The 25,083-nt window shown below is 32.6% G+C and overlaps 1 protein-coding gene across 7 annotated transcripts in view; it reads left to right on the top strand.

Moving 5' to 3' along the window:
* Positions 1 to 25,083, top strand: part of AGTPBP1 (ATP/GTP binding carboxypeptidase 1) — a 150,024-nt gene that overhangs the window by 103,643 nt on the left and 21,298 nt on the right. For all 7 annotated transcript variants that reach the window (XR_012495819.1, XM_074330623.1, XM_019750135.2 and 4 more), the window contains 8 exons: positions 4,113 to 4,200; positions 7,843 to 7,987; positions 10,610 to 10,763; positions 11,796 to 11,976; positions 13,358 to 13,487; positions 14,662 to 14,793; positions 17,460 to 17,636; positions 20,316 to 20,476. Coding sequence is in view for 6 of the 7 variants with exons in the window: in XM_074330623.1 (XP_074186724.1) it covers positions 4,113 to 4,200; positions 7,843 to 7,987; positions 10,610 to 10,763; positions 11,796 to 11,976; positions 13,358 to 13,487; positions 14,662 to 14,793; positions 17,460 to 17,636; positions 20,316 to 20,476 (1,168 nt within the window). In the remaining variant the exon portion in view is untranslated. The remainder of the gene's footprint in view (positions 1 to 4,112; positions 4,201 to 7,842; positions 7,988 to 10,609; positions 10,764 to 11,795; positions 11,977 to 13,357; positions 13,488 to 14,661; positions 14,794 to 17,459; positions 17,637 to 20,315; positions 20,477 to 25,083) is intronic.

Genomic DNA, 25,083 nt, shown 5'->3' with positions numbered 1-25,083 from the left:
TATCTGTGCCTGGTACTGAGCATATTCTTAATACATCTTTGACTTTTACTTGGATATTATTAGAGGTTAGTGCCATTGGATGTTGGCTTCACTGTGGTAATTATATATTTTGATTGTCTATATTCAAGTGACATTATTGACAGTTCTTAGCATATTGTTTTATGTACATAAAGGTTTATCCTTTGGCTAATGACTAAATCCAACTCAAATATAGTCTTTCTATATCAGGTAGAGTAGATTGTGGTTTTATTCAGTCCAAATTACCTCATTTGATTTGATTCTTACTGGGGGCAACCTGTTTTGTTCAGATGGTTTTTATTATAGTCAGAATTTCCAAATATAGCTCTCTTCACTGTGACCACAATTAAGTGTCATTTTAAAAGTAATGTAAGAATACATTGTCTTTTATAAAATGAGAACACTTCAGATAAATCTAATGGGCCCTTTGATCTCAGCCTGAATGTTGTTCGACCTTACTATGGTTAACTGTTATTATGAGTTTTGTGTGTCTGGAGGAGATTGAGGTTTCAGATTGAAATGACTCACTGAATCCTAGAAAGAAATAAGAAAGACAAGAATCTTTTATATGTACCAGTGAAATGCATGCATTTCGAGTATAAAGAGGAAAATCTTAACATACTTTCCCTTTACATGAACTGATTACTTAATGTAATAATAACAACAGATAACCTTTATTAATTACCACATGCTAGGGCTTCTTCAAGCGCTAACACATGTGATACTCTTAATGCACACAACAAATGGCTTCATTTTACAGAAGAGGAAAAGGGGCATAAGTAGTTTAGTAATCTGCCCAGGATCATGCATTGATGTGATGAAGCTGGAATTCAAACCCAGGTAGTCTGGTTGCAGATTGCCTGCTATTAATGACTATGTTGTTCTGCGTGTGGAAAAATCAGGTTAGTATTGGACTTATCCTCTGTGGCACTGGAAGTTAGAGGACAGCCACATGTCTTTTGCAAAATATGTCGTTTGTCACTGCCAACAAACTACATCTTTTTGTATGTAGAAATCAGAAAATATGCTACCCCTGAGCACTCTTTGAGAAAAATAAATAAGGAAAATGATCTCAAGATAGAAGACTTAGAATTTACAAAATGTTAAGTAAAAATGTTCTAAAGGGAGTGATATGGGAGAAGCGAAAGTTAACTTGTATTGGTGGGATTGCTTCGTTATTTAATTTGATATAGTATCAGAGAAATATCAGTTAATCATACCTGTTGGGATGGGAAGCACAATAGAAAGCTTTCCAAATGACTGAAGAAGAAAAAGAAATGTGCAGACATGCAACCAAGCCAGTAAAATACCAAGGTAAAGAAGGGTAAGAAACATTTAATAAATTGTGGAAAGAAAATAAGATGGGAAGAATGAAATGAGATGTATGTATGTCTGTAACTAAATGTGAATGAGCTAAAATATCCTCAGAAATCAGATATTGAAAATTCCACAATTAGAGGAGGGAGGGAGAGAGACTGTGTGTGTGTGTGTGTGTGTGTGTGTGTGTGTGTGTATTAATTAAATGACAAATAAAAGTTGAAACTGAATGATTAGACAGGTAAACTAGGCAAATGCAAATAAAATAAAGCAAAAGAGATGATATTAATGTCAGACAGAAAAAGTCAAGTCAAAAGCACTGAATAGATGTGTATTTACGAGTACAAGTTACAATCCTTGAAGCTGCTATAATAATCACAAATCCTTTTTTATTGAGATATAATTGACATACAACATTATCATTTCAACATAATGATTTGATATTTGTATGCTTTGTGAAATGATCACCACACAGTTATAATTTTTTTTCTTGTGATGAGAACTTTTAAGACTGTTAACTTTCAAATATACCACATGAGTACAGCAATGTTAAATGTAGTCACCAGAGATTTTACAGATTTCCTTTTCTGTGATCCAAAATATTAGTAGAAATCAATGAAGAGTTGAACAAAGAAATGGGTACTTGGAAATTTGTGATATTCTTCCTAAAAAATCAAAATAAAAAAATACCCTGAAGAGAAAGAACATTTAAAACTGATGTTATAGATTATCTAGAACTGTGCTGTTCAATATGTTAGTGACTAGCCACATAACGGCTGTTTAAATGTACAAGTAATTTAAAATTTAGTTTTTTAGTGGCTCTAAGTTCACTTCTTGTGCCTAATAGCCACACATGGCTGGTGGCTGGCTGCCACATTGGACAGTACAGATATATGACATTTCCATTCTGGCAGAAAGTTCAATTGGACAGCTCTGATCTAGAAAGTAGTGCAAATGAGAACACTTTATTGACTTATGGGACATAGCTAACTATTATTTGGAGGAAAATTGAAAGCCTTTAGTACCTTGCATTATTTAAAATAAAAAAGACTGAAAATAAATTAAGTATTCAAGACACTAGAAAAACAAGAAAATAAGCCAAAAGAAAGAGAAGAAAATGATTTTTTTTAAATGCTGAAAATAATGAAATAGAAATAAAACGAAATACAGGAATACTGAAATAGATTTTAAAAAGTAGAGATTCTGAGCAGACTATAAATGTTGAAAAGGAAATTAAAAAATACTTATTAGTGGTACTCTCCAGCTGAATTATATTTACATTTTAAAAAATAGATTTTTGCTTTTATTTATTTTAGCAAATGATGGACAGCTTTTAAATATATTTTTCTGAAACTAGTGTAATCTTATACCAATACTTCGTAAAGGTAACTGTTTAAAAAATACTATTTTTAGATGCAAAAATTCTAAATGAGATTTTAGCTAATTTAATCATGCTAATAACAGAATAGTATTTTCTTGGAATACAAAGATTATTCACAGTAGGAAACCTATCAACATAATTTATTGCATCAAGACTAAAGGAGAAAAGCCATACGATTCTATTAGTGGATGCTGAAAAGACATTTGATAAAATAATTAAAACACTTAAGTGTAATAAGAATTATGGAAGAAACTACTCCAGTTATGGGAATAATCACAGCACCTACTACAGAGGGTTGTGAGGATTTAATGAGTCAACACATGTCAAAATACTTAAGCAGTGACTGGCACATAGAAATTATTCAATGTTAGCTCTTTTTATTATTTAAATATGATAAAGTTGATACGTAAAAAAAAATTGATAAATATTTCATCTAATGGCAAAACAGTTTGATTAGAATTATGAACAAGACAGAGTTGTTTGTTCTTGCCCCTGTATTAAAAATCGTTTTTGAGGTTGTTTCATTTCTCTAAATACAATAACAATAGAAAATTAAGTAACTGATATAAATACTAAAAGAGAAGATAAAATATTTTAAATTACAAATGGTGTGATTTACATACCTAGAATACCCAAGAAACTACGGACTAATAAAATACTCAGAGATAAGTTTGACAAAACAGTTCTATAGCAAGAAAATTAAAATGATTATATTTTTAAGTTAGAATTTAAGGAAAGTCAAATCACATCTCAATAAAAATTGTCACCCTTTCTAAAACTAACATATGAATTTCAATAAGTCCAGTTAGAAACCTAGTACATTCTTTTATGAAACTGGATAAATGATTTAAAGTTCATGTGAGAAGTATATTTCTAAAACTGCCCAAGAAAATATACTATATAGTCAATCCTATTTTTTTGTTAACAGTCTCTCCTCCTCCTCCTCCCTGCTGTAAACAAATATTTGTATGAAGAAGGTTGAGGAAGAAAACAGTTATCATGCCATTTTGGTGGCATTTTTTCCCTTATCTCATTGTAGATAATCCATGGAGAGCTAGAGGGGTGATCATACACTATTTCTTTATATATTATTTACTCTTTCACTCATTTTTAATCTAATATAGAAAAGGTAATAGAAAAATGTTTGGTAACTTTTCACTCATAAAAGCTGTAATCCTACTTTAGTTAAACTGGTTATTAAAGCATATCATTTGATTGACTTAGGAGATTTTAAAGAAATTTCTCAGATTTTTTTTTTTTTAATACATACTACAAACAGAAATTTGTTTTCTTTTAGCTTCCTGAATGTTTGGTGCTTTCTACAATGGCAAAATTAATTCTTAACTCAAAAATTCTGAAAAGAATTTTCTCTCTTCTTTTTCTGTCTTCATCAAAGGTATGCAACCACTTATGTATTCGGTTCAGGAAGCATTAAATGCCAGACCATGGTGGACTCGTGTGGGGACTGACATTTGTTACTATAAGTAAGTATTCTAAAAATAATAGGACATCGTCTTATAGAAGGGGCTATTAACTTCATTATTTCAGTTTAAAGATAAAAAATAATTATTGCATTCTTTAAATTGGGTTATGCTTTAGTATTTTTAAACTTTTATTAAACTTATTGGGGTGAAGTTGGTTATTAAAATTACATAGGTTTCAAGTGTACAATTTTATGATACATCATCTATATATTGCATTGATTACACCACCCAAAGTCAGTTCTCCTTGCATCACCATATATTTGACTCCCTTTAGAAGAGGTAGATATGCTTTGGTTTTACTTCTAACAGACTCCTTAAAATTTGAGATCCATTTACGGGGTATATTTAGTGGAAATACAGTGGACTCTTGAACAACTGCACAGGTCCACTTATATGGGGATTTTTTCAATAAATACCTGTAGTGTTTTTGATCCATGGTTGGGATTCCATAGATGCAAAAGCCTGACTGTATTCATTGATGTATGCCGTATTACATACACAGGCGACTTGAGCTAATTTTGGTATCTGCAGGAGTTCTGGAACCAATCCCCCATGGATGCCAAGGGACAACTAGTGTAATGAAGTTTTGGGGGAGTCAAAGTTATACTTGGATTTTTGACTGTGAGGAGGTTGGTGCCCCTAACCTCCAAAGCTTTTCAATGGTCAGCTGTAAAATGTGTTTTATGTAGACTGATAGACTTAGGTACAAATCTTTGTCTCCACCACTTAAATAGCTATTTGTATGTGTTCTCTATTTTTTTAGCTTTAAAACTCTGGAAACTTCATTGAATAAAACTGGAATTAGAAATTCTAGGAAATAATTTACAGTGGCTTTTCGTTGTTCCCATGGTATCAAGTACAATTCTTATCTTTTCTCTTCTGCACATGAATATTTATCTCATTTTAATTTCCAAAATATTCTACCTGGAGATGTATTCCACAGTTGTGTCAGCTTATACAGTTCAACTTTGACTTCAAATGGTTATTTACTTATTGAGTTAGAAGTAAGTGCTAGAAATCATTTATTCCTTCAATGGAATGATTGCATTATTCTTCAAGTGCACTCTAAATAATTTAGGATTATCATATTCCTTGCTTCCCCTTTTGTTTCTGCATGTAATATGTTTCCAGATATCTATTGAAAGCAGTTGACACCCCTATTTCTTCTGTTGTTAATCTTAATTCTGACATTTTTGTTTAGGGGATTTTGACTTTTTATATTGTGCTTAACTAGCACTAATATAGTTTAGTTTTATCAGTTAGAAGAAGCCTTCTAAAATTAAACTCTTTTTAATGGTTTATGACAGGGATGTCCAAACTGCAGCCTGCGGGCCAACTGCGGCCTGCGATCCATTCTTAATTGGCCTGCAGCAAATTCCAAAAATATATTTAGTTTACTTAAATAAACCAGGTGAGGCAATACGTACTTCACCTTGAGTGAGTGACCCGGCTGTTTGTGTATTTTACCACATATGACCCTTGGTGAAAACCGTTGAAAAAAGTTTGGACACCCCTGGTTTATGACATGGCTTGGAAAAACCTAGGTCTTAAGTACTGTTACCTTCTGGGAAAGGAAATGTTCCTTGGAATTCACCTCAGTAGGGGTTTTCCTCCACTTCTATTAGCAAAATGAATAGTAAATAAATGAGGATCATCAGTTTAAGTTTATATGTAATTCATCTGTACCTGAGTAAATTTCATAATTTTGTAATAGTAGGCTAATACAAAAATACTCTCACCATTTATCTCTTTACAGAATGATTTAGACTGCTAAAGGGGGAAACCGTGTTTTTCAAAAAGTATTATTTCTTTCACATGTCTCTTCTTTTGCACAATAGAAATGATCAGTTAGTGAATGCTTTTCTTTTTCACATTGTAAAGTGAGTGGTCATGGCATGACAGGAGGTTGTTCTATTCTATGTGCAAGGCAAGATTTTCATTTGTTTAGTTTCATTTTTGTTTTTTCTTTTGGCTACTTCCAGATCTGGAATTGCAATTCAGTTTAATTCAGGATACATTTATGACACTTTCTATGTAACAAGCACTTTCCTAGTTGTTTTCCCAACGCCTGAAATCCAGATAGTGAGGAGTAAAGTTGACTATTTTTTCATTGTGTCTTAACTTTTCACATCAGCCAAGTCCTCCAGTGCTTGTTCATCTCATCTGTAAAATGAGAATAAAACTGCCTTTCACCCTATATGAGAGAATATAACCTATAAATTACCATATGGCTATAATGTGGTGGTATAAATACTTTCCAATCGGATGTTAAATTTTTGAAGGAAAGGAGTCGGTAGTGTGTAGTTCTGGAACTTCTCATTTTCTTCAACCTATAGCACCTGTCATTGAGTATGTGTTCAAGATATAAATGGCCAAGTTAATGAAGGCTAACAATTTGAAAATATCTCGATTGTTTCTGTGTGTGTATGAATAGTCTATAGGCCATGCTTTTCTTTAGTTTGTGGCTTAAATAACAAGGTGATTTGGAATTTTAGAAATTAAGTTGATAGACAAAGCTTTTTTAGCTCATCATATGTCAGTGGTATTTAAAGTACTGTCTAGTTTTAAATAAAACTCTATATTTTGGAAATCTTTAAACATTTACAAAAGCAAATAATAAGATAATGAGACCCCATGCATTCATCACCCAGTTTCAACAATGATCAATACATAGTTAGTTTTTAGTTATACTTTCATCTCAACCTCCACTCTGAATTTTTAAATACATTTCCAGATGTCATATTTTATCCATAAATACTTCAAAGGTTTTTGTGTTTTGGAGATACATATTTAAGACAACATAAATGCAATGCCATTATCACACCTAAGGAAATTTTTTAATATGATAAAATATCCAGTCAATGTTCAAATGTCCCCAATTATCTCATAAATGTTATTTTATAGTTGGTTTGTTTTAATCAAGGACCAATCAAGGACTACACATTGCATTTGATTTTTGTTGATACGTCTCTTAAGACTCTTTTATTTTATAGGCTTCCCTTTGTCTCTTATTTCTCCTTTATTTGTTGAAACTAGATCATTTGTCATGTAGGATTTTCCACATTTTGGATTTTGCTGATTGTATCCCTGTGGTGTTAATGAATTCTTCTCTCATTATTTCCTATAAACTAGCAGTTAAATCTAGAAACTTGATCAACTTCAGGTTTGATTTTTGGCAAGAATACTTAATAGATGGTACAGTGAATCAGGAAACATATCTTCTCTGGTTATTTCTTTTTTGTAATCTTAAGATTGATTAGTGAATCCATTGATTAGTGAATTACCGATCCATCTACTGCAAAGGCGTCCGTCAGCCTTTCATCTAATGGTTGTAGCACTACTGGTGACCATTGCCTACCAGTAATGTGTATGGCTATCAGAGAATAGGGTTCTAAAAATGTCATCGACGTATAGAGTATTTTAGCTCCCTTTAATTAGTAAATCCAGAAGTGAAAAGTAATTATGTTGCTCATAGCAGTTAACTGCTTTATTAGTACCAAGTCTGTTTTCATAGATTAAGTTACATTTTTTACAAACATGGTTTTCCTTTTTATTTCCCCTGAAGTTGTTTAACCAAATAGCAAGGAAAATCAAAATTTTTGTGTGGATGAGATAAATGTGTTTTATGCTTTTCTGTTGCAGAAATCACTTCTCAAGAAGTTCAGTTGCTGCAGGTGGGCAAAAGGGAAAATCCTACTATACAATTACATTCACCATCAATTTTCCACATAAAGATGATGTTTGCTACTTTGCTTATCACTATCCATATACGTATTCAACTTTGCAGGTGAGAACTCATTAAGTTGTATTATGACCATTATCCTATTATGTGCATATGTGTCAAGATAAATGAAGAAAACTTGCTTTAATATCTTATTAAAATAGGAAGATCCAGTGTTGAAGATTTTAGAGAACAATACAATATTTGTCGAAAACATTAAAGGGTATAAAATGAGAATGTAGCCTTTATATAATAGAAAGAAACACTAAGGAAATTTGACATGATTTTTACTTTCCATCTTTGGGTAGAAATCTATAGTTCTCTAAGATTCCACGATTTACAGATTTTTAACTAGGTGAGATTTCTACTTGTTTAATGAGAAGCATTGAATCTCATAGAAAATGTAACAATAGAAAATGTGGGGACAATTTAAGTTTTTCTGTAGGGAATTAATTTCTTCCAGTGGTTTTATATGGACTCCTAGATCCAGATTACTTAGAATTTCGGGTATGAGTTGTTTTGTGGGTTCTTCAAGATGTTTGATTATTTGCATTGTAAAACAAAACAAAACAAATGAATTCAAGTATTTACTGTGGTAGATTTATTCTCAGAACAGAATATCTGTCCTAATGGTAAAGATCATAAAGGTATGATCAATTTACCCAGAAAGAAATTGGAGCACTGTGGTTAGAACCAAGCTTCCAAATTATTAAAGAGGGAAATATGAGAGACAACATAGTCCATAGAACAGAAGAGATATCAAGGCTGAGAACACAAAATGAGGCTTACTTCATTTTAGTAAATGTTGCAACCTTCAATAAAGGTGTAATCAGGTATCTTTCTGTGCTAAATAGCATAACACAACGTAGTATTAGAATATATAGTGTCATTATTTACATGGTTATGTTATTGTTCTTTACTGATGTTTACCTTTTTAATATATTTTTAATTCCCTACTGTCTTCTAATCCCATGACCTTTTCCAGACATGACCATTGTTTCTCACCTGGACTTCTGCCAACCTTTTTCTAACTGGTGTCCTAGAACTATACTTTTGTACCCTCTCGTCTTCATCAGTCTTTTTCCACACTGTAGCAAGAGGGCTCTTTGATGGCAAACCTAGTCATATAAATCCCCTGCTTAAAACTCCTTAGTGATTTTTCTAGCCATATAGAAAGTCTAAAATTCTTACCATGGTTCATTCAGTCATTTCTCTACTATCTTCCACAATTTTTGCCATACCCACATAGTGTGTGAACTATTATTTACTTAATATTCATCTTCAAACAGACTTTAAAATAATTCATTTTTAAAAGTTTATCCTCATCCTAAGGTAATATCCAGGGAATTACAGGTTTAATGCGGACTTTTTTCTAGTTCACAGTAAAATACATAGCTATTAAAATTTTTTTTAAAGATTATCCACACATAACTTAGTTATCTCAATACCAGTAGTACATATATTATGCTTTGGGAAAGACAGGCCCTTCATTCTGTGTTAAATTCTCTATAGCTCAGCCTTTCTTTCTGGTCTATTTTTAGGAATTTTTTTCAGTTCTTTGAAATGCCCTTCTTCTTTGTTGGTCTTCCTATACAGTTTCCTTCTGCCTGCAGCACTCTTCTCTATCCTCTTTACTCATCCTTTGGATCTCAATTTAAATGTTACTTTTTCTAGACCACCGTTCCTCACTGCCCAGACTTGGCTGGGTTCCCCTCCCCTTGCTACAAGCTATCACAGCACTCTGTATTTTCCCTAGGGTAGGGTCCATTTATTCATTATTATATCCCGAATGGCTGGTGCAGTTTCTGGCACAGAAGTAATGACTACACAGTAAATAGTGATTATGTGAATGAATATAGCAAAAGTTTGGAAATCAACTAAGTATCTTAGAATAAGGGATTAAACAATTTATTTTTGGTGTAACCATATACTAAAACCATTAAGACTTGTGTTTATAAAAGACACATGTTTAACATGTTTAATGATACGGTATAGTATTCATAATTATGAATATGTGCATGTATGTTTAAATTATTAAGTGATAAAAGCAGGCTATAAAAAGTCTTACATGTAATTATAGTTTTGTTTCGATACATTGGCATTTGTCAGAAGTAGTCTAAATGATGCAATTATTTGTGTTTTAAATTTTTTCTTTGTACTTTCTGTGTCTTCCAGACATTTCACAACGAACCTATATTAATCTTGAAATCAGGGAAAATTGTTAAAAAAAAATTGTCCTACATAATTTTTATTCTGCATAATTTAGATTGCTGTTGAAGTTCTATAGTCACTTCTAATTTCAAAATTGAGAACGCTTTGAAAACCAAAAGCTTTTTCATAACTCATTTGGCAGTAAAGCCTGGCCTAAACCGATGTGAGCTTATTTAGAATATTGATTCTACTTAGAGTGACTCTTTATATGTTTTGCTGCAGAAATAATAATGTGCTTATACAGGCTACTGCCGCTGACCCAGCTGGTGGCTTTGCACATTTAATGCTGTATCTATCCCCTTTCTCAAGTTCCCCAAATACTGACATTTGAACTACATCTAGCCCCCTGAGGGTCCCGGAGAAGGGATTAGGAATCTGATCCACTTTTAGTTATGTGGAGATCTAGATGCATTTATTTCTATTTATCCTAGGGAGTTTTTAAATGATTGTATACTTTGCTTTTAAATTTTTATCAAGATGCATCTTCAAAAATTGGAATCAGCACACAATCCTCAACAAATCTATTTTCGAAAAGATGTGTTATGTGAAACCCTGTCTGGAAACAGCTGTCCCTTGGTGACTATAACAGCAATGCCAGAGTCTAATTATTATGAACATATCTGTCAATTCAGTAAGTCTGTCTTCTTCACTCAAAGTACCAATCATTCTTACTTATTTTTCTTTGCTTCATATATATTTTATAAGGGCAGTAATACTAGAAATAGGCATCAGAAGTCTTGGTCCTGTTACTGTCTAGCCCTAGGCCTCAGTTTCCTCATCTCAAAAATAAGGGAGCTGTATGAGATGATCTTTAAGGTCTCTTTTGATACTAATATTCTGTAGTTCTTATCCTTGGACGTCGTACCCAAGGTGTAATACAACAAATTATTTTAAGACTTCATGTAATAAATACCATCAGAAAATAAATTTTAAAAAGTATTAAAAAATATATTAAAAAATTTATAGCTAATTTTATTTATAAATAAAACTACCAGAACCCTATCAAGTGTTTTGACACTAGCACCAAATAGCTACTTGTTTTTTTCTGCCATTTATTTTTTAAAAGTTGCCTCAGTTATACAGCTGTGATAGAAAAAAAAGAAAGCTGTTCTAATTTTGATAAGAAGGTAAAGTATTTTCAGGAAAGAGAAAGAGCTTGCTATGCATGAAAATATGAGCAAGGTGAGCTGAGTGCTATTTTTATAGATGTGTATATCTAAATGTATAGTGAAAATAGTTTTCTTTGTAAATCTCTGTGTTTGTCATAGTGACTATAAAACAGGGATAAGATTATATTTTCTTTTCCCCATGACTTTATGAAAAATAAATTTATATTTAAAACTTCCTTAACTACTTGTTCTTTATAAAACCAAGAACTAATTTTATATGTTATATTAATCATTGGGAAATAAGTGACTCAAATACTAGTTATTGTGCTATGTTCATATTATGAACTCCTTTAGGACACGGTTTATGTGGGTTTTATATGTTTCCTTTAAAGGGTCAATGCAGTGCTTGTTTATAGTAGGTACACGGTGAGTTCTGCTATGAATTTATATCAGAATTCCCAGTTGAGTAGAAATATTTCTAAAGCCCCAAAGTCAAGCATCATACTAACTTCTAGTAGCTGTTATTTTAATTTGAGATTTTATATGTACTTTAGGAAATCGCCCTTACGTTTTCTTATCTGCTCGGGTGCATCCTGGAGAAACCAATGCAAGTTGGGTAATGAAAGGAACATTGGAGTATCTCATGAGTAATAACCCTACTGCTCAGAGCTTACGAGAATGCTATATATTTAAAATTGTCCCCATGCTAAATCCAGATGGTGTCATCAATGGAAAGTAAGTTAAGCAATAGTTATAGAAATACCATAGATTATTGTGGTGGTCCTGTATAAACTTGTTGAAATAATATCATCCAGGTTAATTTGGAAAACAAATCTAGTGATTTTTTTCTAGAACAAAGAAATTTTGTGGGCAATTCATCTAAGATATTTTTAAATGAAAATATATTTTGTATATTAGTAATACTGTGATAGTTTGATAAATTCTGTATTTATTCATGAGAATATGTTTACATAAAATGTATGTCTTGCTTGAATTGTTTTAGAAAAATCAGTGTCAGGATATGAGAAAGATTTTTTTCCAACACTTTTTTTTTTTTTTAAACTTTTATTTATTTAGGTGTGTTTTTTCAGGACCCATCAGTTCCAAGTCAAGTAGTTATTTCAGTCTAATTGTGGAGGGTGCAGCTCACAGTGGCCCATGTGGGGATCAACCGGGCAACCTTGTTAAGAGCATGTGCTCTAACCAACTGAGCTAACCGGCCTCCCCGAGAAAGATTTTTTTAACACATCCTTTTCCTTTCTTTTTAAATTTGTCAATGGTATGATCTTAGTTTGTTGTAAATTTAGATCTTCTGAGATATCTTCTGATAGGGAGTATTGACTCCATCTGCTAATTTCTTTCTGATACGAGGAAGTATAGTTTCTGACACGAGGAAGTATAGTTTCTGACAGAGATAACTCTTTAGACAGGAGATACTAGAAGATAACTACTTTGTAAGTGGAGGTAGCTTGTTGTTAGTACAGTTCATTTGTTGTGGCAATTAGACATGGTCTTTTTAGTGCTTCTGAGAGATGGGATTTGACGTGAGCATCTCCAAAGTTGAGGGTACCGTATTTTATTTATTCAATAACGATAGCATGAACCTTTTATGCTATCACCTTTTGATTGTTTGCTTAAATTTTTGCTTACTGGCTTTAATACTTAATACCTACGATTAAATGAAAATGTATTTGAATTTTTACAAAAATATGTACTTATCTTTCTTAGAAGGGCCCAGCACACTTTTAATAGTAATCAATACAATCAAAATAGTATAATAAATGATTATTATGTAGTCAGAATGGAAAAATATGACAATTAATTTAATGGCGTATGGAACAAAACCCCAGAATTGAGCATTAATTTGTTTCTGTAGCTTGAAAGTTTTGACCTATAAATCTAAAAGCTCACTGCAGTTATAAATGCATGTAACACAAGATCTTGGATATAGCAAATGCTTAATGATTATTTGTTGACTAAAATATGCATTCTGTTGAGCCCACCATTTATACCCATTTGAAATATTTAGTGGAATAGATTCATAAAATTAAATCAAATGTATGTAAGAATTTATTGGTACCAGTGTTTGTCTATCATTGTATTTACATATGTGTAGTCACCGCTGCTCTTTAAGTGGAGAGGATTTGAATAGACAGTGGCAAAGTCCAAATCCAGATTTACATCCTACAATTTACCATGCTAAGGGGTTGCTACAGTACCTGGCTGCAGTAAAACGTTTACCACTGGTAAGTGGCAATATTTGTTTGTACTTTGTACGGTCAAGACATGATTTTGTTGGTTAGTGACTTAGTATTTTACACATTATTTTCTGGTTATAAAAGCTAAGTGTTAATTTCAGAAGCAGTTTCTTTAAAATATCTTTTCCTGTTATTAATCACTTGTGTATTAATTATGGTGTCAAATTAATACAATGTATTTATATTCTTATTTCATCAGATTTCATTTTTATAATTATCATGAGCCCTTTACTTTTCTATTTTGTTTCTGAATATTGGTAACTCCTGATTGTGTAAGTATTAGGTATTTAACATCACTGTTTGAACAACACTAAGGTTAACAGTATTTTCCAAATTTTCAAACTAGTACTAGCTTATTTCTGAGCTCTTTAGTTAACTCTGAAGATGGTAAGTCTCAAATACACATACGGGTAAGGTAGTATAGACATGGTGGGAGACTCTGCTGAACTGTATATACCGGGGGTGTCAAAAAAAGTATACACATGTAAAAAAAAAAAGTATACACATGATTGTATTCATCTTTTATTATCAGTAATATATTGAGCATTACAATTTTAATACAGTTTTTTTCCTTTCTTAAAATGTGTATACAATTTTTTTGGCACTGTCTGTATATACTTCTTTTGTTTTCAGCAGCTTTTGTTTAGAATGAGTTAAGCTTCCTTTGGAAAAGATAGAAACACTTTGCAGAGAGGCAAAATTGACATGCGAGTTTGTCCTTCAATATTCATTGTTAAAATGATGTTCTTAAAAATTAAATTGGAACTACACACTTTTTTTATAGTTTTTTCATGAGAGTATTTTCGTTTTCTTTTAAATTAGGTAAATATCTTAACAACCCTTGGGGCAGTGATGACGACAGGTATAGATTTTACCTATAACGATTATTTTTTAAAATGGTGAATAGTAGATACAAAAGAAAGAGTGGAACTCATGGCTTAATGCAGGCCTTGCAAAAGACTTTCTAGCCATTCTAGAATTAATCAAATTTCTTTCCAAAACTAGATATTACTACTTTTATTGATTCTATTTGTTAAATGGTAGCTCCGTTACAAAAAAAGGATCAAGGAACACAGACCTGTTTAGTGTCTTGATATTAACTAGATTTACTTGGCAATATATGATTTGAAGGTTTTTAATATAAATATATTATTTTTTTAAGGTTTATTGTGATTATCATGGCCACTCCCGAAAGAAGAATGTATTTATGTATGGCTGCAGCATCAAAGAGACAGTGTGGCATACCAATGATAATGCAACTTCCTGTGATGTTGTGGAAGATACAGGGTACAGGGTAATTATTACAGACAAGTCAGGGGTTTTTGAATTTCAAACATGCGTAAAACTACAGACAATTATTTAACATATGAACTACTCAGATTTAGTAAATGTTGTCATTTTGTCATTTTTGTTTCAGATTTTTAATTTTAAGTGTTCTAAAATTTTTTGCTTTTACATTTAAATTTGTAATCAGTTTGAAATTTATTTTTTATGAGATGTGGGAATCTAATTTTAGTTTTCCCATGTATAACCATTTGTTAAACGGTATGTCCTTCCTCTGTTGATTTTCTAAAGTCATCTGTTACTTACCATGTTTCCACATGTATAAGTGTGTTTTGAGATATGCCTAGGATTGAATAGAGGTCTTATTGCTTCAAGTCCGGTGTGCATTCTGTTCTGTCCTAGAGCCTCTCCTACTATATTTATGCCTAAACAAACACCCCAAACTTTTCCCCAAAAGTTTCAGTAACTTATCACTGCCCTTAGCAGAACTTCAAAGCACATTTTCTTTTTGGTGTCCTCTCTTTTTCCTCTTTTCCAAATAAACAAAATAAACGTTATATAAAAATGGAAACACTCCAGAAATACAAAGTAGTAAGTGAAAGTCATCCTCTTTTAGTTAATCACTAATCAGTTTTACCATGTGTTTTGTGAGACTTACCTCTAAGCATTCATTCATAAATGTATATACATGTAGTATATAAAGTTTTTTCGTTTTTGATTTTGTTTTTAAATACTTCACAGCAACTTGTTTTTTCACATGTTTGTTGCCCATCTTTCCTGGTCCTCATATCTAGATCTGTCTCAGTCTTTTTGACAATTACACAAGATTTCCATTGTGTTTTTTGTTATTGTACAGATGTACCACAATTTATTCAATCATACCCCGTTGGTGGTCATTTGATTAGTATTGCCAAATTGTCCTCCATAAATATTGTTCAAATTAATGTTCCCCAATTCAATGAATTATTATTCATTGTGATTGTGCTGTTTCTCCACACCCTTATTATATCATACTGTCATCTTTGCCAGGTTAAAAAAAAACACCTGATGGTTTTCTGTTTTTTGTTTTTTTTAAAGATTTTATTAGGGAAGGGGAATAGGACTTTATTGAGGAACAGTGTGTACTTCCAGGACTTTTTTCCAAGTCATGTTGTTGTCCTTTCAGTCTTAGTTGTGGAGGGTGCAGCTCCAGGTCCAGTTGCCATTTCTAGTTGCAAAGAAACCGTTTCTAGTTGCACAGATGGTGGGCACATACCATCCCTTGTGGGAGTAGAACCGGCAACCTTGTGGTTGAGAGGATGCGCTCCAACCAACTGAGCTATCCGGGAGGCAGCTCCGCTCAAGGTGCCGTGTTCAATTTTAGTGGCAGAGGGCGCTGCCCACCATCCTTTGCGGGACTCGAGGAATTGAACTGGCAACCTTGTGCTTGAGAGCCCACTGGCCCATGTGGGAATCGAACCAGCAGCCTTCGGAGTTAGGAGCATGGAGCTCTAACCGCCTGAGCCACCAGGGCAGCCGAAAACCTGATGGTTTTAATTTGCATATCTATAATTATAAATGATGTTGAGTATCTTTTCATATGTTTGACCAATTATCTCTCTTTTAAAAAATATGTTTTGCTTGCTTTTGTGCTAGGCATCTAATTATTATTGTTTTTAAAATAAGAATTCTTTATGCATATTACAAGTTTATTATAAATTTTTTTGTTTATGATGTGTAGTAATTTAAAACTTTCATCATATTTGTTGATGTTTTAAAAAATGGCTTCTAGGTTTTGAAACTTAAAAAGACTTTTCTCATTCCAAGATTAGTTGGAATCAAGTATAGTTCTATGTTTACATTACTGTTTTTAGTTTCATTTTAAAACTTTACTTACTAATTTTAAGTTTAAATTCTCAATCTAGATAGAATTTAATTTAGTGAAGAGTGACTGTGGCTTGTTTTTCTCAGTGGTATCCAGTTGTATCAGCATTTAGTGAATAATCAGTCTTTTCTCTAGTAATAATAGTACTAACTTTAACAGATACCTTTGGTTCTAATTTTGAACTTTTTCTTCCTAGAGATATAACTATTCCTATACCAGTGTCACAATTTACCTTAAATCTAAACATATAATTTAGGTTAATGTCTGTTTGATTATTTCTCTAGTCATAGCCTTTTCTTTCAGAATTCCCCAGGGTGTACTGCCATATTTATAATTTCGGGTGAATTTGAGAATAATTTTAAATGGCAAAAAATGTTATGGACTTTTTGATTGTGATTGTCTTAGCTTGACTGATTAATTTAGGGATGCTTGCCTTTTATGGTGTTAAGTCTGTTCATTAGTCAAGCCATCGTTCATGACTACAGTTTCTTCATTTTTTTAAAACACTCTATCATTTTTTTAAACATGTTTTTCTTACATGGTTTTATTCTGCTTATTAGTTGCTACTATGAATATGATACTTTCTTTCTTCCATTTTGTTTTCTACCTGATTACTATTTGTCTAGGAAATCAGGAGATTCTAAATTAGTAAGAGAATTATTTTGATGTTTTAAATAGCAGGGGGCATAGCAAGACGATTTACATGTTCCTACTCTAATCACTATGCTTTTATGAAAAAAATTTTAATTTAATAATTAAAATTTTTAATTAAAACAACTTCTTGAAATATCTTATCATTCTTATCTTTGCAGACTTTGCCTAAGATACTGAGCCACATTGCCCCAGCATTTTGCATGAGCAGCTGTAGCTTCGTAGTGGAAAAATCTAAAGAATCCACAGCACGTGTTGTAGTTTGGAGGGAGATAGGAGTACAAAGAAGCTACACCATGGAGAGTACTTTGTGTGGCTGTGATCAGGGAAAATATAAGGTAAAACATCTCAGGACTTCCAGCCATAATAAATATTTGAAAACTTTGCTTCCATATATAGTCCAAGTGGTTTTCAATTATATATTAAATGATACGTTTGTTATTCTGAATTATATGTAATTTGCAATAATGGAATTGAATCATGTAGTCTTAAAAACATTTTTTAAAAAATTTTCTCTGAACTAAATAGCTTTCTTTGGTTTCTCACAAAATATTGCTCAAGTCTATATATATTCATGATTTTTAAGAAAGCATGTTATGGTACATATTTACATTTTTTCTTATTTTAATTTATTGGATGTAAGTATACTTTTGTGCATTTAGAAATAAACACTTATTTATATTTTTATATTTAGGTTTCTTTTGTGTGTGACTTCTTTTTAGTATATGTGCTGCCGAAGCGAGCACATTGTATGTGACTTTTAAATGCATATTCCTTCACTAAATTGTTTTTATTTTTTAACTAAGACTACTCTTCTGTGATGCTGTAGGCTTTTATTGGAAACAACCAGAGTTTAAACTTTACTTTTGAAATTAAAGACTGATAAAATGTTAGGTGACTTTGAATTTTTTCATTTAAAGATTGAGAACTTAATTGGCAATGAATTGGACTTTAGATAAGCAACAGCAAAACCCAAATATTTATCTTTCTTGTCTTGCCACAGAAAGATTTTCAGGTGTCATGCTAATTATGCCACTCATTCTGTTTCGTTTTGTTTTGGTTTTCTGGGGGCATGGGGCAAGAAGAAACTGAATCTCATAGTGATTTTCATGTACCTCATATAAAGATGGTTATAACTTTATGTTTCAAAAGGGTTAAAAATCTTCCAGTTGGTTAATATTAAAAATGTAAACATTGTTGATGTCAAAATGTTTAAGTGGAGCACCTAAATAATGACTTTTTCAGTCTGTAACAAACTGGAAGATAATTGTATAGATTTTGCAACTGGCTTTCAAACACTTGGGGCCTAGTAGAGTAGAACTTAAATTCCAGTACTTGCTATTGAGTGACTCTTCCCTAAATTTTAGGTTAACCACAGTATACTATTCTTCCAAAATATAATATCTTTCGAATTCTCTTCAAATACTGTAAAACAATGACTTCTAGTCTACCAAGGGCATGATGGTAGTGAGAGAGGAAATATAGCATGAGCACCATTCCAGCCCCCTAACCCTGTCCCCTAATCATTGCTTTAGTGGACAACTTTGCCAATGATCATTCACTCTTATGGAGACAAGTGTGTCTTTTTTCTTTTTATGTCTAAAATTCAATACTTTGATCATAATGTATACTTATTTCTAGTTTTTAAAAATTTTTTTATTTAATAAACTTTTGTTTTTTAGAGTCATGGAAAAATTGAGCTCAAAGTACAGAATTTCCATCTATTCCCACCCCCACACATGCATATGACATACACTTTTCAAACTTATTAATGTTAGGTAATAAGTTGTGTGAGTCTGATTATATTTTAAGAAACAGATCTCTTTACCTTCAAAAATGTTCTTATACTACTGTATTTTAGGCTATTAATAACCTTTATTTTTATTTTCTATGAACTAATTCATAAAACTTTTAAATTAAGAAGGCAATCGAATGTTCTAATAAAGTCAATTAGGTCACATTTCGTAGAATATTTGGAGATGGCCAAACTAAACAATCATTCAGTCAATCATTATCATAAAGGCATGGACTACATGTAGGTTAAGTAACAATTGTTACAATATATTTTCTTCAGTTACTCTGTGCTTTTATTGTGGTCATTGAAAAGCTATTTTCCAGTACCTTCTTTCTGAATGATGTCGGCTCTCATCTACACCTGCACCTTTTGTCGGTGTAAGGATTTCACTTCTTTTTGATTCATTTTTATCTGAAATTAAATGATAAGCAATATCTTGATTTACAGTCCATTTTTATCCCTTTATGTGCTTACATTTAACTTTTGGTAAACCTTACACTGTTTATTGGAAAACTGTTGGGTAAAAAAGGGTATGGGGGTTGTGGTAAAATTTTCTCCTTGCTTTAGTAGACAAAATTTGAAATGGGCTTTCTTACTTGACATGGAACATGGGAACTTATTTTACTAGTACCACATTGGCTTAAATTTGATTTTTTGGGTTTTTTTTGACATAGTTACCTTACTTTTGCTTGTTAATCATACAGTAAAAGTACCTCTAAGATAATGTTCAAGTATATAAATTGGAGTCTTGATTTTAACACTATATTTCAAGATTGGCACCCAATGTAGTGGATTATAAGAAATATTAGCAAAATCTTGTAAAAATATAATTTCACACATGACCCTCAAGAGTAACATAACCACAAAATATTTATCTAATTTTTTTCCTCCCCAGTATATTGGTGAAAATAGTTTGCATATAGTGAATAAGAATAGACATTTTAGGAATGGTTTTTTTCAGTCAGTTTCCTTTGTGACCAAGAGTAATCTGATATTAAGACATTTGAAACCTATATGATTTTACTAACTAATGTCACCCCAATAAATTTAATAAAAATTTTTAAAAAGATACATTGTGTTTGTTGAGTTCTAAGTCCATAAAAAGTACCAACCTTTTAATTTTACTAATATAGTAATAAATTCCTTTTATGTAATTTTAATGAGATACAGGCAGAGGATAGCAAACGTCCTAGTTACATGTATAATATTGCTTTATTTTTAGGGTTTACAGATTGGTACTCGAGAATTGGAAGAGATGGGAGCAAAATTTTGTGTTGGTCTATTGCGTTTGAAAAGACTGACATCCCCATTGGAATATAATATGCCTTCCAGCCTGCTTGACCTTGAAAATGACTTGATTGAATCGAGTTGCAAAGTAACTAGGTAAGACATACTTGTTTTACTGTGTCGTGACCTTGTTGTATATTGTTAGACTTTGTTAAATTAGTTAAGCAGAGGAAAGGCACAAAGATTTTGCCAGCCAAGAGCATTTTTAGGATTACTATAATTTACATATTTAATATTTGTTCAAAATTGTGATCATAGTCTTGATTCTCTTTTTTTTCTTTTCTTAAGATTTTACTGGGGAAGGGGAACAGGACTTTATTGGGGAACAGTGTGTACTTCCAGGACTTTTTTCCAAGTCAAGTTGTCCTTTCAATCTTAGTTGTGGAGGGTGCCATTCAGCTTCAAGTTGTTGTCCTTTCTGTCTTAGTTGTGGAGGGTGCAGCTCAGCTCCAGGTCCAGTTGCTGTTGCTAGTTGCAGGGGGCGCAGCCCACCATTCCTTGTGGGAGTCGAAGCAGCAACCTTGTGGTTGAGAGGATGCACTCCAACCAACTGAACCATCCAGGAGCTCAGCGACAGCTCAGCTCAAGGTGCCGTGTTCAACCTTAGTTGCAGGGGTCACTGCCCACCATCCCTTGCGGGACTCGACGAATTGAACTGGCAACCTTGTGGTTGAGAGCTCGTGCTCCAACCAACAACTGAGCCATCTGGGAAGCAGCTCAGCTCAAGGTGCCGTGGTTCAATCTTAGTTCCAGGGGGCAGAGCCCACCATCCCTTGTGGGACTCAAGGAATTGAACCAGCAATCTTGTGGTTGAGAGCTCGTGCTCCAACCAACAACTGAGCCATCTGGGAAGCAGCTCAGCTCAAGGTGCCGTGGTTCAATCTTAGTTCCAGGGGGCAGAGCCCACCATCCCTTGTGGGACTCAAGGAATTGAACCAGCAATCTTGTGGTTGAGAGCCCACTGGCCCATGTGGGAATCGAACAGGCAGCCTTCGGAGTTAGGAGCATGGAGCTCTAACCTCCTGAGCCACCAGGCCGGCCCCATTGATTCTTTTAACATTGATACTTAATGAGATTTTAATGAAATATCCTGTATTTTGAATGCTGTTTTCAATAATCTTAATGATTTACTTCTAACCCAAAAATAAGCAATGTGGAAAACAGTACTTATATCAGATAATATCTAAATTAAGAGGGCTTGGAGTTTGGATTCATACTTTAAAAGATATTTTGTTGCTATCTATATATAGTAGATGATTTTCCAATAACCTTCTGGTTACATATACTAGAAATAGCTAATTTAGTATCCCTTTGAAAAATTACCTTCATCTGCCAAATATTCTTCTAAATAGGTAAACTTTAGTTCCTAAAATTCACTATATATATATGTATATATATATACACAATTTGGTCAGTTACAGGATTAGAGATAATTCAGTATCATTCTTAATCATAGTACTAGAGCTTAGCAATTTATAGTTTGATGTATATGTGTAAGAATACTCCCATTCTATAGAACATTCATCATTTTTGTTGTTAGATATTAACTTGTCATTAGATTTAATGTTTTGCCATGCTGTTATATATATCAATTTATCAGTTTTAAGTATGGTAAAACTTTAATTATAACTCTGTTCTTTACAATGTGATAATTGACACAATGATTACCTGAATTCTCTACCCTTGAAAGTGCCTGTTAAACAATAATGGAAATAAACATATTTGTTTAGTGTTTAATAATAATGTTTAAAAATAATGTTTAATAATCTGTTTAATGTTTAATAATGTTTAATGGATATAATAGATTGTTAGTTGTTTAGAGCCTCCTTTTAAGTTATTTTATGTATTCTTTTTCCCCCTAGCTTTACTGAGGTATAATTCACAAGTAAAATTGTAGTACATTTAAAGTATACAATATGATGATTTGATATATGTACACATTGTGAAAGGATTTCCCTTACTGAGTTACTAATATATCCATCCATCACCTCACATGATTACCTTTGTGTGTGTGCATGGGAATATTTAAGTTCTTCTACCCTCTTAGCAAATTTCATTTAAGCAATTCAGTGTTATCAACTATAGTCACGATGTTATACATCACTTCCTCAGACCTTATTCACCTGACAACTAAAAGTTTGTATCCTTTTACCAACCTCTATTTCCCCACTTCCAGCCCCTGGCATCCACTTCATGTAGTATTTGTCTTTGTCTCGCTTATTTCATTTAGCATAATGCCCTCCAGGTTCATCCATGTTTTAGCAAATGAGAGGATTTCCTTTTTAAAGGCTGAATAATATTCCATTGTATATCTATATGCCACATTTTGTTTTATCCATTCATCCATCAGTGGACACTTAAGTTGTTTCCATGCTTTGGCTATTGTGAATAAAACTGCTTTGAACATGGGAGTACAGCTCTCACTTTGAGATAATGAATTTGGCTATACACTCAGAAGTGGGATTGCTGTATTATACGGTAATTCTATTTCTAATTTCTTGAAGAACAACCATACTGTTTTCCATAGTAGCTATACCAATTTACATTTCCACCAACAGTGTACAAGGGTTCCCTCTACTCTATATCCTCACTGTCATTTGTTATTTCTTGTCTTTGTCATAATAGTCATCCCAACACATGTGAAGTAATAGCTCATTGTCATTTTGATTTGCATTTCCCTGATGATTAGTGATGTTGAGCGCCTTTCCATGTACCTATTGGGCATTTGTATGTCTTCGTTGGAAAAAATGTCTATATAGGTCCTTTTCCCATTTTTAAATTGGGTTTTTTTTTTTTTGCTTTTGATTTCTGTGAGTTCCTTATGTATTTTGGGTATTAATACCCTTATGATTTAGTTTGATATAGTCCTACTAGCTTAATTTTGCTTTTGTTGCCCTTGCTTTTTGTATCAAATAAGAAAAAAAAAAAAGGTCATTGACAAGGCAGGTGTCAAAGAGCTTACCCCTGTGTTTTCTTTGAGAAGTTTTATGGTTCCAGTTCTATATTCTAGTCTTTCATCCATTTTGAGTTTGATATTTGTGTATAATGTAAGACAGGGGTCTAGTTTCATTCTTTTGCATGTGGCTATCCAGTTTTCCTGACACCATTTATTGAAGAGACTATCCTTTCTCAATGCATATTCTTAAAGCTCCTATGTTGAAAATTAATTGAGCATATATGCATAGATTTATTTCTGGGCTCTATTCTGTCCATTGACCTATGTGTCTGTTCTTATGGCAGTGCCATACTCTTTTGATTACTATATCTTTGTAACATATTTTGAAATCAAGATGTGTGATATCTTCTACCTTGGTCTTTTTTTCTCAAGATTGCTTTGGCAGTCTTGCAAGGTCTTCTGTTGTTCATACAAAGTTTAGGATTTTTTTTCTACTTTTATGAAAAATGCCATTGGAATTTTGATTAGGGATTCCATTGAATCTATAAATTGCTTTGGGTAGTGTGGACATTTTAACAATTTAATTCTTCTAATCCATGAGCATGGAATATCTTTCCATTTATTTGTGTCATTTTCAATTTCTTTCATCAGTTTCTTACAGTTTTCAGTGTATAGATCTTCCACCTTCTTGCTTAATTTATTCCTATTTTCTGTTTTTATTTTGATATTGTAGTTAGTACATGGTATTTCTCTTTCTGATAGTTCATTGTTGGTGTATAGACATGCAACTGTTTTTTGTGTATTGATTTTGTATCTTGCAGCTTTACTTGACATTGTTGATTATCTCTAACATATTTGGTGGAGTTTTTATATGTACTATGTCATCTGCAAATAGAGAAAATTTTACTTCTTCCTTTCTGATTTGGATGCCTTTTATTTCTTTTTCTTACTAAATTGCTCTAGCTAGGAGTACCAGTGCTATGTTGAATAAAAGTAGTGAGAGTGGGTATCCTTGCCTTGTTCCTGATCTTAGAGATAGAGTGAATAGAAGAATGAGAGAGGTTGTGATGGCGGGCTGAAAATGAAACTAGCCAGCCTCAGAGTTTCCGGTGAAATTATTGGTATACATATTGCTTGTAAGTCTGTTTCCCCTCTAGATTGACAAAGCTCTTTTCCTCAGAGTTACTGTCATTTATAATTTTAATATCTTCCTTAATATTAACTGCTTATTTATTTGGTTATTCTTTTTATTACTTCTTGGAAATTTTCAGGAATCACTGTAAATTCTGGCATGATTTGAATTATTTGTATTTGTATTATAATGTGTATAGGAAGGAAGTTGTACATATTTCTCACCTTTCCCTGTTTCTCCTACCGTTTGATAATCATCCTTTAGTTTTGCTGTGATCAGTGATATCAGTTTCCTTGGAAATAAAAGCCATTATGAATGTAACACACATCACTTGAGTTTATTTGTTGAGGCAAAAAAAGGAGTTGGAGTGTTCATAAACTTTCCTTTGAGCATTTCTTCTCCATCTTCTTTGCTTTTTCTCCTCTTCGACTTTTTCTTCTCACCCTACATGCTTTCCATGGGTGATAGTCATTCCAATGACTTTAAATCACATATGTGAGTCGACAACTCCAAAATACTTACAACCTCCCAGACCTCTCTTCTGAGTTTTAGACTCGTGTATCCAGCTCCCAACTTGACTGTGTACACTTGGACACAAAATTAACTTGTCTAAAACTCACGTTGTGACTTCTGTTCCCCTACCTCTCCCCAGACAAGCTGGTTTGTCCTTATCCA

Source organism: Rhinolophus sinicus, linkage group LG04 (genome assembly GCF_036562045.2).
Source record: "Rhinolophus sinicus isolate RSC01 linkage group LG04, ASM3656204v1, whole genome shotgun sequence".
NCBI lineage: Eukaryota > Metazoa > Chordata > Mammalia > Chiroptera > Rhinolophidae > Rhinolophus > Rhinolophus sinicus.
The sequence above is the reverse complement of the archived record's forward strand: the minus strand, read 5'-3'. Positions and strand labels throughout refer to the sequence as shown.